Below are 16,732 nucleotides of genomic sequence, written 5' to 3' on the forward strand. Positions count from 1 at the left end.
ACTTCTAGTTTGTTATTTTGAACAATGTAATTTTATAAATTAATAATATCAATGTGTATTGTAAAAAAAACGAACAATTTTCAAAAAAAGTCACAAGGGATCATGTAAACTGATAGAAAATGTAAAAGTCAAATTTTGAGTGCACATTGACGTTAGTAAAGATAAATCAGTTAGGTTTTAATCAAGTTATTTTAAAATTATCTTCGAAGATTTTTAATTTTAATAAACGTGTTGCCTTACCCAGCATTTACACGTACAAGTTACTTGCAAGAAAGTTGCAATACATACAAAAATTTTACTAACACATTGAAATATTTCTACTTGCTTGTTTACTTGCAGTTCAACTTGCAAGAAAATTTTGCTGCCAGTAATTTGAGCAAGTAATTTGACATATTGAGAAATTCACAAAAAAAAATTTGTTGTTTTGATTTTTTTTTTTTTTAATTTAAAATTTTTGAATTTTGTTTTGAAAAAATTAAACTTAGCAAACTTATGGTTTCTAAAATTTATAAACAATTATATATATTGCTAGTTGTTTTCTTCTCAAAGACATTTTCAAAAATTAACTTGCTAAACGCCTACGTCATAATAGCAAGTAATTTGACATTTCGAACAACTAATTGACAATTAATATTATACAAACTTGCATGCAAGTAACTTGTATGTGTAAATGCTGGGTTAGCATCCACTGGCTTAGTATTTTCAAAGCATATTTACAATTGACATTTGTAGTTTTGACATAAACACATTAATTTAATTATTCATTAAAGGAGCAAAACAATTTCAAAATAATCGATGTATCGAAAAGAAAATAATCAACTTTAAAAATACAATTTTAAGCTGCAGTTAACACCAAAAAATTTAATAAAGCTTAAAAAATAATTTGGTAAAGTAAATTTATTTTTAATTTTAAGTATTAAGTTCAAAAATTTAATTTTACAACTAAAATGTAAATTATTTTGTTTGCAAAAATGACATAGATTTTTTATGAGATATTATGTAGACATCCAAAAGATGATATTTGACCAAAATACTCATTTAAAGCAACTGAACATAAAAAAAAAACAAAATTTAGTTTCAAAAATTTATTTTGGGAATTAAGTAAACTACACCAAAAGTATTTTATCATGTTAATCCGAATGCATATCGATCGACAAAATTTTCATTTCTGAAAAAATGTCGACTGAACGAATTCAGGTAAATTGTAATTTTATAGAAATCAACAGTAATGTGTACATTGTAATAAAATTACAGCGTTTTATAGGAATCTAAAGATTTCAAATTTATTAATGTACTTAATTTATATGTAACTGCTTACATATGGTTCATATGTGGGTTCTCAAGAATTAAAAATTTTTTTAAAAATGATATAATTATGTAGTACCTTGTTTTCGAATAACGAAATCCTGTCATCCCAAAATTGATGTTAGAACAAACGAAGATGTGAACGGTAAGTATGAAAATTTAATCAGAAATTTTTTATTCTACATATTTATTTTTAGTTTTAGTTTGCTTAATGCAGTCAAAAGTTGTCTCGAAATTTTTTTTTTCCATTTTCCTCTATTCGAAATTTTTATAAACGAAAATGCTAATTTGAAATTTTTTTTTTAAAAAATTAAAATTTTATTTATCTAATTTTTTTTTAGTGCTTTTGATATTATTTTTATAAATTTAAACTAATTTTTATGAGATGTAAAGTAGAAATCAAAAGATATTTTATTAAAAAAGAAAAAAAATTTTATTTAAAAAATATGTGGAATATATTTTTGAAATTTTTTTTACATATATAGAAGAAAAAAAAGAAAAAAATTTAGTACAGTAAGAAATGTCATATTTTTATTTTACAGGGGTCTATTTAGTGCCGTTTTAGATTTTAGTAGCTATTAAGATCTTAAAAAGTTGTTCATTTCGCAAAAAAATAAAAAAAATAATATTAGTTTCAATTTTATCTAAAAATTATGGGAAATCAACCAACTAGGCAAATATCTAATCAAACTGGAAAACAAAAAAAATATGTTCATTGGAAATCTGCAGGTAAATTAATTAAAAAAAAAATAAATAAATGTAAATATATAATTTTTTTTTCATTAATTCAATTATGATTTTTCGAGTTAAATAGTACCCTATTCGATATAAAAAAATCTGGATCTATTATTTCGTAAAGTAGAGAAAATTAGAAGCAAAAAAAAATTAAAATAAAATGTCTATTGCTATTTTTAGAACTTGAGACAAAATTCTTTTCAATAATAAATACGAGAAAAACCTCATATTTGAATAACACACCAATATATGTATATATATATATATATATATATATATATTTATAATGAACAATATATGCATCTATACCCACATAATAATACTGTTAATAAATAATATATTTAAAATTTTAAAAAATCAAAATTATAAATATAAAAATATTCTTCATATAAAAACTGTTATACATATTTGTTTCTTTTATTTTGTTATCAAAAATTTATTTTTGAAGGTTTTCAAAATATTTTTGTAAAATAAAAATTATTTTAAAAAATGCATTTAATAAGAAATATTTAATAAATTTACTAAATTTAGAGGAAAAAATAATTTTATAAATACATTCAATTTACTTATTTCATTTAAATTTTTAAATGAAATTAAACATAAAATTTTGAATGCATATTTAACGTATAGGTCAATTTTTGATTCTATTGTAATAAGACCCCCATATAAAACAGCGGGGCGGGTCTTGTTGTATGAGTAGCTATAAAAAGTTCGATATTATTATTGTAAATACAAACCAAATCATATGCAAATAATTAGTGACTATAATAAATTTTTTGAAACTTTTAACAGCTGTCTTTTAACGATTTGATGCTCCACAATGTGACCTAGCATATCATTTACAATTTGTTAATTAATAAATGAATTATAGATCAAAATATTTTATTAATTATTGAGAATGGATATTATAATCTCTGTACGAATAAGATATTAAATCATATTAAATAAGTTCTATTTTAAATTTAATTGCCATTCATTATTAACTAATTCTAAATTTCTATTAAATGTGTATGCGCATTTAGATCCCCTAATGCGTGCACATTTTTAAACATATTATTCATATCCCCTAATTTTAATATTCATCCTTAATTATAGTTAAGATTTAGTCATCTATAAATTCAAAATTATAATACAAAATAGTATGTATAACATTTTTATGTTTTTTCTGTATTATATGTAAAAATCTTTTTCAATCTTTGTAATATAAGTAAATGTAATATAAATCTTTCAAAATTTTAAAGTTTCATACATAGCTATTTGAATAATAGCCTATGTATGAAACTTCAAATAAAATTTTCATGTTTGTTAATTATTCTTCCAAATTTTGATATTTTTATATTTAAATAGAAAAACAAGTGTCTAAGATTATTAAATATAATATTGAAACGTAAATACATTACGTATATTTATTTATGTAAATACAGAATCATAGACGACATACAAATAAATATGAGTTTATTTATATACACTTGTTATATTATTTATTTTACATACATATGTATGTTGAAAAATTAAAAAAAAAATACAAAACAAAAATACTAAAAAACATCAAGAATTCATTGAGGAATTAAAAAAAGTTTTGTTGTAATAAGGTTGTTTATTAATTTAAATTTATAACAATTAAAATTTTTTTTTTAATTAGTTTATTGTAAATTGTTAAATTTGAAGAATTACAAAATTTTGTTTATTAAAAATAAATATAAAAAATAAGACTACTTTATAGTCGTTTTTAATTTTATTTTTCTTAATTTTGGTTTTTTTTGTATTAGTTTCTTCGAAATTAAGTCGAAAAATTATGTAAGAGTTGTTACTAATGTCAAATGCCAAATGAAATACTGTACATACAAGAACCAAAAATTTGAATAATTCTTTTAAAAAATACAAAAATTATGATGTTTTTAACAAATTGTTTGTTTTTGTGGGTGAGAATAAATTTAATATTTATAATTGTGTAAGTACTCGTATATTTAAAAAAATTATACTCTCTGAGATTATAATTTATATTTGACGTTAAAATATTATAAATATTAAACTGAAAGGCAATTAAAAAGTAAAGAAGAGAGGCACATATACACATACTCATTAACACATTTTCGAGAGTATAAGGTCATTTCAATGCAAAGTATAAGTCATTCATGTTTATAAAATTTAGAAAAATTAGGTTATTAAGAATATTAACAAAAGTTTTTCATATAATGAAATATAAAATAGTACACATGCAATAATATAACTAATATAACAATATTAATTTTTTAAATAAAGGTTAAATAAATTAATTGAATGTAGATTAATTAGACAAAATCAATTTTTTAAAATTGTGAATATATGTAGACCATAATACGGTTTTTAAAGTCTACATAAATATTTAATTATAGTTTCTTCAAAATTGGAGAAACTTATCAAGTTTTTAAAATTAGAAATAAAAGAAACATTTCTCTATACACAATTTTGACAACATACATATCAAAATTATTTATAAATATGTATAAAATTTTAATTTTATTTTTAGAGGTTCCTTCAGCGCCGGGTAGGCCAATATTGATTCCAGTTTCAGAACAACAACCAGATGCCATAACTTTACAATGGGATAAATCTCAGTCAGATGGAGGATCTCCTATTCTGGGATATGTAGTAGAACATCGTCGTGTTGGGGCAACAAATTGGACACGTTCCATTCCAATACTTATTGTAAAAACAGAAGCTGCAATAGTTGGTTTAGAACCAGGTTGGAAATATCAATTTCGTATAATTGCCGAAAATGTAGTTGGACGTTCACAGCCAAGTATTTTATCAGATCCTTTTCCAATATCATTGCAAATACGTAATACAAATACTCTACCAAAGTTCATAAACGAATTAAAGGATACAAATTCTATAGAAAATGAACGACTTGAAATGAAAGTTCGGGTTTTTGGAAATCCACAACCAGAAATAAGTTGGTTTAAAGATGGCTTCGAAATTTTTAGTAGCCGGAGAATAAAAATTTTAAATGAAAATGATTTCAGTTCGCTAATTATTCATCAGGTAGCTTTGACTGATGAAGGAGAAATAAAATGTACCGCAACAAATAGAGCTGGACATGTCGCAACAAAAGCAAAATTAATTGTAGAAGCTCCCCCTAAAATTCGTTTACCAAGAAACTATGAAGATGGTTTAATAATAGAAGAAGATGATACATTAAAGTTGAAAGCTGGCATAGCTGGGCAACCTTTCCCTGCCGTAATATGGTCCAGGGAAGGAAAAGTAATTTCGAATGGAAACAAATTCGAAATATCAATTACTGATAAACATACTCTTCTTAAAATTGGTAAAGTGAAAAGAATTGATCGGGGGGAATATAGTATACGTGCTATAAATAAGTTAGGGGAAGATATAGCTTCATTTTTAGTAACTGTAACTGCTAAACCTAGATCTCCTGGAAAAGTTAAAATAATGCAGTCAAATGATACTTCAGTCACCTTAGCGTGGACTGAACCAGAAGATGACGGTGGTTGCAAAATAGGTTCTTATATTGTTGAATATTTTCGTATTGGGTGGGATGTGTGGTTGAAAGCCACAACAACACGTCGTTTACAAACAACTCTAAATGATTTAATCGAAGGATCGGAATATAAGTTTCGTGTCAAAGCAGAAAATCCTTATGGCGTTAGTGAGCCAAGTCCTGAATCAGATATCTTATACATCAAGAATCTATCAACACAACAAGGGACAAAAGAAACTCCAAACACCAATTCAGAAAATATGAAATTAATTCCACCGCCAAAAGCAAGTAGAAAAGCAACTGAACAATCTAAAAGCCCAGTGAGAACAACTTCTCCTTCAATAAAACACAAAAGGCCTGAGATATTTGAAAGTGAACAGCTTAATATGGAAATGTCTTATGGTGCTCCTGCTAATGCGATTGAAAACTCTAGCTTAACGACATCCAAAGTTACGAAATCTAAAGAAGATCGAGCAACATCCCCAAAACCGATGTCTATTCTAAAACAGCGTAGCCCTATTCCAACTCCAAGAAAGAATAATAATAATTTAACTTTGGAAATGGACAAAAATCTTAGTTCTGAGAAGTTACAGCGTAGTCCAAGTCCTAAAATTGAAATTACAGTTCCTGATGAAAAACAAGATGCATCAGAGCAAAATTTACTTCAAACGGCAAAATCACAAGAGAAACAAATCTCACTTGACACTGTTCAAAAAGAAAATTTAATATCTTTAAATATTAGGCGCAGCATTAGTCCTAAAAAACCTTCTGAAAGCCAGCATGGAAAGGTTAGTCCATCATTTTTATCAGAAACGGATCAAAAAATTGCAGAGCGTCTTATGATTGAGCGTGAAAAGGAACTCGAAAAGGAACGTGAAAAAGAGATGAAATCTTATAAATACAAGAAGTTGTCTCCTGATATAGCTTTGAAACAAAACGGTAATGTTCTTCAAAAAACTGAGTCAGAAGTTGTTATGAAAAAATCTTTCGATTATTTATTTAATAAAATGAATAATATAGAAGAAAACAATCAAAGTGTGGAAAAAAATGAAACAGAAAGGTATGAAAAGACGGAACAATTGACGCAAATATTACACGAACCTATTAAAACTGACTTGCATGATCAACAACTATCTTCTGATGCAGAAGGAAAGCACAAGGACGAAGTGCATACTAGCAATGAGTACATGCTTGTATTTTATCCAGATGGCAGAAACAAGGAAATAGAAGGTAATATTTTATATATTAATATTATCCTTGTGAAATTATTTCATGATATATTTTAAGAGCCAGAATCAAGAAACTATTATGCTGCGGATAACCAAGGACCACCAGTTTTATCATATTCATTTCCAAATTTATCTACTTTAGATGAATTTTCTTTTCAAGCGAATATTCGGCGCTCTGCAAGTTCAACGGAATTATTATATGAAAAAGCAATGGCAAGATTCTATGAAGCCGTAGAAATGGAAGAAGAAAGGAAAGAGAAAAAGAAAGCAACTCACTTAGGTGAACATTTAACAGCACAGAAAAATACTCTTCAAAACTTAGATTCAATAGCTGAATCACAAGAAATTTCAAACTATAATCAAGAGCGCAAGCAAGAAATTGTGGATGATTCTAAAGTTTTACAAGAAAATAATAATTATTTAGCTCAAGATATATTTGAACAATATAAAAATTCGATTAATGTATCGGAAAATCGAAATACTGTGGAATCTACTCAACCTCAAAAAGAAATAGAACATATTCCACCTCCTATGGTTAGTCCAGTTAATAGACGTGACTTAACTGAAATGGTTGAAAATCAACATGTTATGAGTCCTGTTAATAATAGACAATTAAGACAGTATGAAGATTCTATGGATCTTGTTGATGAAGATAATTTGGAAGCTTATGATAACTCATATAAACACTTTTCAGATGCAGAAGTTAGAGAAAATACTCTTAAAAACTCTCTTTTTGACGATGAAAAAGATCTGGGTTTAGAATATGGGTCAGATTACACTGACAGCACAGCTTCGGAATCGGAAAGTTCTATGGAATATTTTAAACGAGAAGTAATTACGCGATCAAGTTCAGGTGGAATTGGTAGAAAAAAGGTTACACTTTCACCAGTGCGGTATGAATCATCCGAAGATGATACATTTAGTCATAAATCCAATTTAACATCTGTTCCAGCACCAAAATCTATCTTGAAAAAACCTCAAAGTAATGAAAACGTTGTTAATCCTGTACTGAAAACTAATGTTAGGCCTCTCTCTGACTTTAATACGAATGAAGAGCCTCAAATTGTTACAGAGCCAAAACAAAATATGGTTTTGAATTTAAATTTTGTAAATGTTGACTCAACCGCTCATATAATAACCAACACTGACCAAATTCCGAAGCAAGCTATCATTTCAAATTCCACTTCAAATCCAAACATTAATCTTGATTCCCCTAAATTAAGTCAAAATATTGATCAAAACCAAAAATTAATTGATAATGAAAGTTCTTATCCAAATCCAAATTCAAATCCAAAAGAAACTTCAAATAATTATCAAAATCCTAAAATTAGTTCTAAGAACAATCCTAATCCTAATTACAGTGGAAATCTTAATCTCAGTCCGAATCCAAAATTAAAATCTAGTTCAAATCCAAATGAAAGCAAGTATCTAAACCCAGATGATGGTCGTAGAAAAAGTGAGGATTTAAGAGAAAATCCGAAGTTAAGTCCTCTTAGTAAAGCAAAATCAATCTCCGATAGAAAACTCAAGGGTTTAAAATCGTTCTTAACAGGTGGTAGAAGTAAGTCATCAAAAGAGAAAAATCAATCTCTAGAGAAAATTGAACCTTCAAAGTCCGATATTCCACAAGTTAAAACAACTCCTCCAAAGCCTACAGAACCAATCAAGGATGAAAAGAAAGAGGTTAAAGTCGAACCCGACGAGGGCGCAAGAGTTATAGTAGACTATTATAGCAATATAGTCCAAGAGCTTGGTCATTCTAAATATAAAACTCCATTGTATTTGAATACAGATGAACTGAAAAAACAATCTGAAAGAGCTGATATAGAAGAGTCTGTATTTAGACGTAATAGCGAAATCGATGCAGAAGAAGATTTACTTTTGCTACAACATAAAACTAAACCACGTATGTCGATTGTTGAAAGAATGCAAGCAAAACATGTTCGTCCAGAGAAAAGTTCACACTGTATTGAAAATACAATTGCTATTTCAGCACCGCCTGTTCCTGATACACCTGAAGTAGAGGCTCCCAGTAAACCAAACGATATGGATTTACCAACACCTACAAGTTCAACTGGAAAGAAAATTATTAAAACTAAAAAGATTATAAAAAGAACTGCACGTTCAAAATCACGTGATCCTTCAAAAACCAGAGGAACTGGTACTATAATATCGAATGCTCCTCCTTCAATATTAATAAATGAAACTGAATTAGAAAGACTTCACTCATTACATAAAAATGCAAGTGGTATTGAAAATGAAGAAGAGGAAAATTCTTTATTAAAGCATTATATGAAATCTGATGAAAAAGAAAATGAGAATAAAAAAGAAATTGTTCAATATGATGTAGATGATGTAAATGCTGAAGCACAAGATAATGTTCATTCAGCTATTAGTTATGTAACTGATTTAGGTTTATTTGTTTTCGCTTGTTGGGTATATTTATTCAAAGATGCCTATATGGTTTTACCAATATTAGCATTGATGGTATATAGAAGAATCGGAGAAGCTATTAGTAGAAATTTACCAAGTTTTTTAAAAAAGAAACCATGCTGATAATGTATTAAAACATTTGTTTTTCTTGTTTTTGTTTTTTTTTCTTAGTAAATAATAAATTAATGAGCGTCTCTACCTAAATGAATATTTTACATTGACTTGGTTAATTTAGGACTACAATTTTAATTGTTGAATATATTAAATTGACATTTGATTAACATTTAGGTGTTTACGCTATGATTTTGTTTTTAATTCTAAATAATAAGAGAAAGATTTAGAGAAGGAATGATGCATTAATTATTGAAATAAGACTCTATTATCAAATTATAAACAAAATTGTAAAGTACATACATTAGTATGATGAACGGTATGTACCCATTAATTTCAAATATCGACTCTAATGTGAAAACTTTTATTTTTATTTGTACAAAAAATTTTAAATTTGACTAAATAAATACATAATTACTTTTTCTTACTTCTAAAAGAGTTAAAAAATCTTTACAGTCTACTTAATAAATTGAAAAAAAAAAAGTTGTAATTCGTAATTTTATATTTAGAATTGTCTATTTAATAAAAACCAATAGTATTAATTTTCGAGATTCTCTATAATTAAATTAAAATAATAATAATAAGGCTATGGCGAAAATCAACATTATCAGTTATATTTTGTTATAAAGAAAAAAAGATATTAAAAATTTTATTTTACCAATTTGAAATTTATATAAATTTAAATGTTATATAAAACATTCAACAATAAAAAGAAAATTATAAAAATTACTGCATTGAATCAAAATAAAACATAAAAAATTATTAAATACGAAACTGTAATTCATTTGGCTTAATCCCATTTCAATGAAATAAGAAATGAGTTTGAATATTGCACAAAAAAAAACAATTCATTTTTATTTCATAAAGTATGGATTACAGGATTTGCAGGGGTTTTATTATGTAATTCGATTTTTGTAAAATGAATTTGGTATTTACAGAAATGGAATAAGTAGTACTATATAATGGTGGTACCATACCATTTTTTCGAGCACGAAAATCGTTTGACGAAAATCGAATTACATAATAAAACCCCTGCAAATCCTGCAAAGGTCCCTGTTGAAAAAAAAGTAAAGAAAAATAAATAATGAAAATTAAATATTAAAATCCCAATTTATTTATTTTTTATTTAGACTTATTTCGAATGTTATTTATTGAATATCAAATAATTTCTTAATTGAAATATGTAGTTTTATTTTCATATTATATAATTTTAACCATTATAGAATGCAATATGGTTGCAAACAAAATATTCTATAATCATTCGAGACTTTAAAATCGTATTAATCATATATTGCTACATAATTCTGCAGTTGAAGTCTTTAATCTAAACTATATTTAAATCTATTATGATTTTCCAATTTTGAAGTTTTTCTGATTCAACTACCTAGTGCATGACATCAAAATTGCAGTGTTGCTAATGTGTTGCTAATGTGTAATTTATTAAATTGAATTGTTTACTCATACGTCAATTTAGAAGTCAAGGTACATACTTCAAAAAAAAATTTAAATTATATTTGATCTTCGATATTGTAACATTCGATATAAATCTATTATTAATTTAATTTGAATTAAACGACTTGTATATTTTAAAATAATATTTATATTGTAAAGTAATTACATAATCTATAAGGAATACCTAGTTCTATTATAATTTAAAATTAAAAAAAAAAATTATGTATTTATTTTTTTTTGAATATGTTTTGATTTTTTTTTTAATATTATGTCTCTTGTAGACTACAATATAAAAATCTTTAATAAAATTTATTTGATAAAATCTATACTATAATTTATTTCATAAAATATCTTTTAATAATTTTGTGTTAACTATTTAATTACTTATTATTATATTAAATGGAATGTTTAAATTTTTAAAAATTGTACAAGTAGCCTTTGTATTTAATTTAAAATTTTTGTATGTATTTTATTATTAATTAGCGCAGTAGAATTAAAAACAGATTTTTTTCTTTATTTACTACAATTGCATATTTTTAAATTTATGATAATAGGCTGCATTGGTTTTAAAATTTGTATGCCTGCAATATAGAACTCAGGAGTAGAAAAATATTCTAAAGAAATAGAACAAATATGTTGGTGGATTTAACATATGTGTGTATGTATATATGTACATACATATGTACATATGTAAAAAAATTTTGACAATCGTATATTTAGTTTCATAAACCGATTTTAAGAATGGCCAAATGTACTTGAATTTTAAAGTAAAATTGTTACTTATATACAATATATATACATACATATTTTAAGTTAAATCCGAAACGAATTTTGCTTAAAAAAAAATTATTAAAAAAACAATGGCTACTTAATATTATAGTAAATATTTCAGAAGTATAATTAAATTAGTAAATTATAATTATTAAAGTAAAAAAAAAATAATTATTTATAGTGAAGTATGGCCGTCTACTAAAATACAGATATAACGTTAAATTGACATATACAACAATTATAACAGTATTGTGGATTAAGTGAATTTGACGTTAGATCTTCATTTCGGTAGACGCCCTATGAAGAGAACTACCAAAAATACAGAACTAATGTCAATTTAATTTATAAAGCAGAAAAAAAAATTTTTAATTGCTGAATAAGTTAAATTGACATCAAAGGGAAATTTTGATATTAATTTGACATTTCCCCCTGTAATAGGTATTCAAAAATACAATCAAAATATAATTATATTTAATATTAAAAAAAATTATTGAATATAAATTAAATTAAACGAGAAATTGGTTTTTAAAAGAATTTTTAATAAATAATAATTTTAAAGAAAATTTTAGTAATTAAGATTTATAAAATATTTTAAAAGAAAAATATAAATAATAGAAATTATTAAAATATACGTAAAAAATTTTTAAAACAATTCAAAAATCAATGAAAAAATTTCGGCATTTTGATGTAATTTTGTTTTAAAATTGATTAAATTTTTGGTTTTCTTAGTTTTTTTTTTTTTTTAATTTAATTGATATGATAATTTTCAAAATAAAATAAAAAAATTAATTTATTGTTGATAGTTTTTTTTTTCTCTTTTTTTTTCTATACTGAAATAAAATGATAAAAAAAGTATCAAATTTTGTGTTTTCTTATTGCTAATTCCTTAATTTGTAATTAAAATGCCGGAAATTTATTCGTTATGTAAAAAAAAAAATTCTATACAAAATGAAAATTATAGAAACTATAAAATAGATTCCCCAAAATTCAAGAACAAATTGACATTACGAATGAGTCTATGTATTGAAATTTTACAGTTATTGGGAATATTAACATCAAAGTTTATCACTCAGTTCAGTAAACATAAAATTTATTTAATTTCATTTTAATTAAGATTAACATTTTAAATATTGTTTATCTGTTTTGTGACTTGTCGGCTCCTCATTTAATTATTTATAATAGTTTCATTTTATGCAAAATAATGTTCAATTTACAAAGGGTCCCAACCCGCAGGTAAAGGGAAATATTGCGAAACTACATGCTCACTCCGGCAGAGCGGCGGTCTATGGAGCCTTTAAAGTTACTCGAATTCATCAGGAAGGTAGGTCTCGAAGTGGTGTTGGGGCACCTATTTGGGGGGTACAATATATTTTTCTAAGCTGATCGCATTGCACTGTTACCCCTACTTTGCAATCTACAATCAACAAAGTTACTCTAAACTGAAAAACAAGGGAAATCAAAATATGCGTTTGGTTTTGCCGTCAGAATTTTTTATTTTAATAATAGGCTCTTTATTAAAAAAGTTTACTTATTTAAGACAAACAACAACAAATATACAGAAATTGTCAATGTTCAATTACAAAATTCCTACCGAGGGAGCCGCCATGTAGAAAATTAACCTCAAGGTTTCCCATTTTCGAGCTTCATGTTTCTCAATATTTTTTTTTGTTTGTTTGTTTCGAAATTTACTTGGAGAGAAGCTGCTTTTAAAAATATTTGCAAGCGTTTATAATTTATAAAAATATTAATAATAAAGCGCACTAAAAAAAAACACTAATTTTCCTCATAGCCATACATTAATGTGCAAAACCATTTTTTTCAAATGAACTTTCTCTAAGTTTAGAGTCAAAAATGAAACGTTTTTCGGAACAAGTTTAATCTCAAAGTTTTTGTGTTTAAAAGCACCTTTATAGATATTTTTATATAGTTAATTTTTATCGTATTACACGAATATGATTTGCAACACTTACAACTAATATAACAAAAAAAAAATAACAAATGAAAATATTATGCACTCACCCCTATACTGACGAAGATTTATATAGCATCACATTGTATCACCACTAGGCTGACATATAACGTAATTATGTTTGGAGACAAAATATGATACGAAACTATTAAATTGGTTAGTATTCATTGTTTAACATTAAAACCAACATATACTGTCAGTATCGACATTTCTTTCTCATAATTATGATGCGACTATCATAGGGACGACTGTTTTTCAAAACTAGTAGACAATGTTAAATTTTAATTACTTCTCTCTACTAGATCTATAGATTCTTTCTACTATTTTGTATTACATTGTTCTTAAGAGAGCCAATTAAAAGTTTTTAATTTTTTAAAAATAGTTTAATTTTTGCTTCTACTTTTACAATATTATTTTGCACCTCCAACTTTAAAATTCATTTCAATTTCTTTGTTACATTTCAGATGTCTAAAAACTAGTTAAATAAAATTGATAGTCTAAATCTTATCAACTTAAAAATTTTTATTCCTTTTTCAATTAAAAAAAAATAAATGGAAAACAAAACTAGTTTTTGATAAAAAACAAAAAATAAAAAAAAAACGAGTTAGTGTTGTAATTTAAATTTGTTTTGATTTTATTTTAAACTATTCTTATTACCTTTTTTGGACCTCATCTTTTGCTGCATCGCGAATTTTTTCTTTTTATAACAAGGCAGTGAAGACAAAAATATCCTTGTTCTAGAAAATTTTTTAGTTTTTTACATTTTGGTTTCTCCTTGTTAATGCATAAAAAAGTGAATCTTCTTTTATTTATTGTTGAATTAAAAAACTAGACTTGAAAACTCTATATTAATTGAAACCTGTTCTGGTGGGTACCAATAAATGAACTGAAGGAAAAAATAAAATAAAATTTGCAAATTTGTTTTCATGATTTTGGGTAATCATGTAAAGAAATGTTTTGTCTTTAAAATATTTTTTTTGATACAAAAATTTCAATTTTTTTTTAATGAGACTGTAGATGCTTTGGATCCTTGAATGTAGCTTTTTTGTTTGTATTAGTCTTTGAATGAGAAACTTAGCAAATCAAGCCTTTAAAAATTTCTTTAAAGGTGTGAAAAGAAAACTTCCTTTTATTCGGAATAAAATACTTTTATTTTTCGCTAATATATTTCGTGCGCTACATACGCACTTTATCAAAGCTGATTTTCTTCTTTAAAGGCTTTATTCATAATTAATCGAAAATTTACAAATTATTTGTGCTTTAATACTTTTATTAACTCACTAATTTCGATAAACTTACAACTTTTGCAATTTTCGGAATACTTTCGGAATAACCAGAAAAATAAATTTCAACAAGTATCTACATTAACAATTTATTTATAAGATTGCCCCATTTTTTTTATTACAATTTTTATTATATAAAAAAATTTTGTTTTGTAATTTTGTTACATTTTCTAGTCATACTCGTATAATGCACGCATTTGATGCACCTTTCATTAAATTAAGTTCATTTTCTATGTGGCAGCGGTCAAGGTTAAAATATAATATTAATTCTTATTACCAATTGGATGTTGCATCTTTATAGATGCACAAAGACAGAAACAAAAAATTATCCTTTTATAAAGCAACTGACAACATCATATTAAATTCATTCTTGAAGTGGTGCTTGAAAAGTAAAGTTCTCTGATCTAGAAAAAAAAAAACAAAATAAGAAAAAGAAACTTACAAAACAAAACTATTGATTCAAAAGTGCAATATTTTAAATTTACAAAAAAAAAAAAAAAAATTGTGATACTTCAAGTATAATTTCGAATTGTAAAAGGTTAAAATTTTTATTTCTCAAATATTTTTTCACAAATTTTATTAAAATTTTCAATTTTCCATTTTTATTCTTTTATTTAATATATGTAGATGTTTCCGAAATTCATTATAATATTAGGCTATTTTATAAGTTCAGCATTTACAGCACCAGCTACAGTATTACAACAGCCACTTTTACTTCAATCACCACAATTATTAAGAATCGCTCCGGATTTAGCAATTGTTGATAGACCCTTACCATATTCATTTTATCAAACGTATCCATATGGAAATGTTTATTTATTACGACAACAAGGTATAGGTGATGGCGGACAATTTGCTGATCAGGTTCAAGATTATTTTGGAATGTTTGGCGGTCAATTAATGGAATTCCAAAATCAAACATCTGGAATTTTTCAAGATGTCCAAAGTAATATACAAAGTTCATTTGGTCAAGGTTTTGAATTAGTATCACAAGGTTTTGAACAAGGATTTGATCAAGTAAGTCAAGGTTGGGGTGATTTACAACAACAATGGGGTGGTGGGCTCATCAAAACTAATAATCAATTAATGTCATCGAATAGTGTTAATGATGGATTAAGATCAGATAAAAATGAAAATGATAAAGCACAACCCATGAAACAAGCACAACCTAATTTACTTTATAAACCAATAGCATTAAAATATTCTTCAACCAGATTTATACCACTCAATTTAGTTCGTTATAATTTAATTCCATTGAATTATTTGCAACAACCATTAAAACAACAAGAAAAAGAACAATTACAGCAACCACCATTACAAGGTCGTGCAAGTGATGAAAAATCAGAAAAAGGTATTTAATTAAAGAAATTGCTTAAAAACAAAGTAAACATATTGAAAAAAAATTTAATTCTTATTTAACAGAAGAACCAGCAAAAGCAGGTGAATCATCTCAATAAAATCATTAATATTTTTGATGGACATCTGGCAAACAAACGTGTAGGAAAACTCGCAATTGGATTAGATCGCTAAAATGAAATTTATAAAATTTCAGTGTTGTAATTTTAGGATTATAATAAAAATTCAAAATGAAAACAAATAAATAAGTATTTTATTCCTCCATTAGCATTAAGAAATTGCAAAAAAACTGAGATTATGGCAACCCATATGTTAAAGAATCTCCTTAATTACCTAACATCTCGTAATGTTGGAAACAACGTGAAATTTCTTTAAAATAATATCAAATATCACAGAATTTTTTTGATTTTAAATTTGTTGTATCTTTAAAGGTTTTCGGAAAATCTTTTTCCCAATAGAATTTCCAATAGGAAGTTAAAAATGTTCATATGAATTTCATTTAGCAAATGGACCGCAAATAAATAATTTTTGCATTTTCTTGTGGTACAACTTAACCACATCCTATCTACAGTCAATCATATAGTAAGAGTTTTAATTATTTTTCTAA

The 16,732-nt window shown here is 25.5% G+C and overlaps 2 protein-coding genes across 3 annotated transcripts; both read left to right on the forward strand.

Moving 5' to 3' along the window:
* Positions 1-1,330: 1,330 nt before the first annotated feature.
* Positions 1,331-10,928, forward strand: LOC129610249 (titin homolog). 2 transcript variants are annotated; one of them, XM_055522758.1, is made up of 4 exons: positions 1,331-1,450; positions 1,848-2,034; positions 4,550-6,751; positions 6,809-10,928. In XM_055522758.1, the coding sequence occupies exons 2-4, from the start codon at positions 1,959-1,961 to the stop codon at positions 9,304-9,306; spliced, it is 4,776 nt and encodes a 1,591-aa protein (XP_055378733.1). In that variant the 5' UTR covers positions 1,331-1,450; positions 1,848-1,958; the 3' UTR covers positions 9,307-10,928. The 2 variants fall into 2 exon arrangements, with proteins under 2 accessions (XP_055378733.1, XP_055378732.1); XM_055522757.1 differs by lacking the exon at positions 1,331-1,450 and adding an exon at positions 1,560-1,692.
* A 1,491-nt stretch (positions 10,929-12,419) lies between these two features.
* LOC129610371 (uncharacterized) lies at positions 12,420-16,273 on the forward strand. Its single transcript, XM_055522937.1, has 3 exons — positions 12,420-12,441; positions 15,425-16,120; positions 16,192-16,273. The coding sequence occupies exons 1-3, from the start codon at positions 12,420-12,422 to the stop codon at positions 16,224-16,226; spliced, it is 753 nt and encodes a 250-aa protein (XP_055378912.1). The 3' UTR covers positions 16,227-16,273.
* The last annotated feature ends 459 nt before the right edge of the window (positions 16,274-16,732 follow it).

The sequence above is a fragment of the Condylostylus longicornis genome, unplaced genomic scaffold (assembly GCF_029603195.1).
Source record: "Condylostylus longicornis isolate FDR11 unplaced genomic scaffold, ASM2960319v2 ptg000044l, whole genome shotgun sequence".
Lineage (NCBI taxonomy): Eukaryota > Metazoa > Arthropoda > Insecta > Diptera > Dolichopodidae > Condylostylus > Condylostylus longicornis.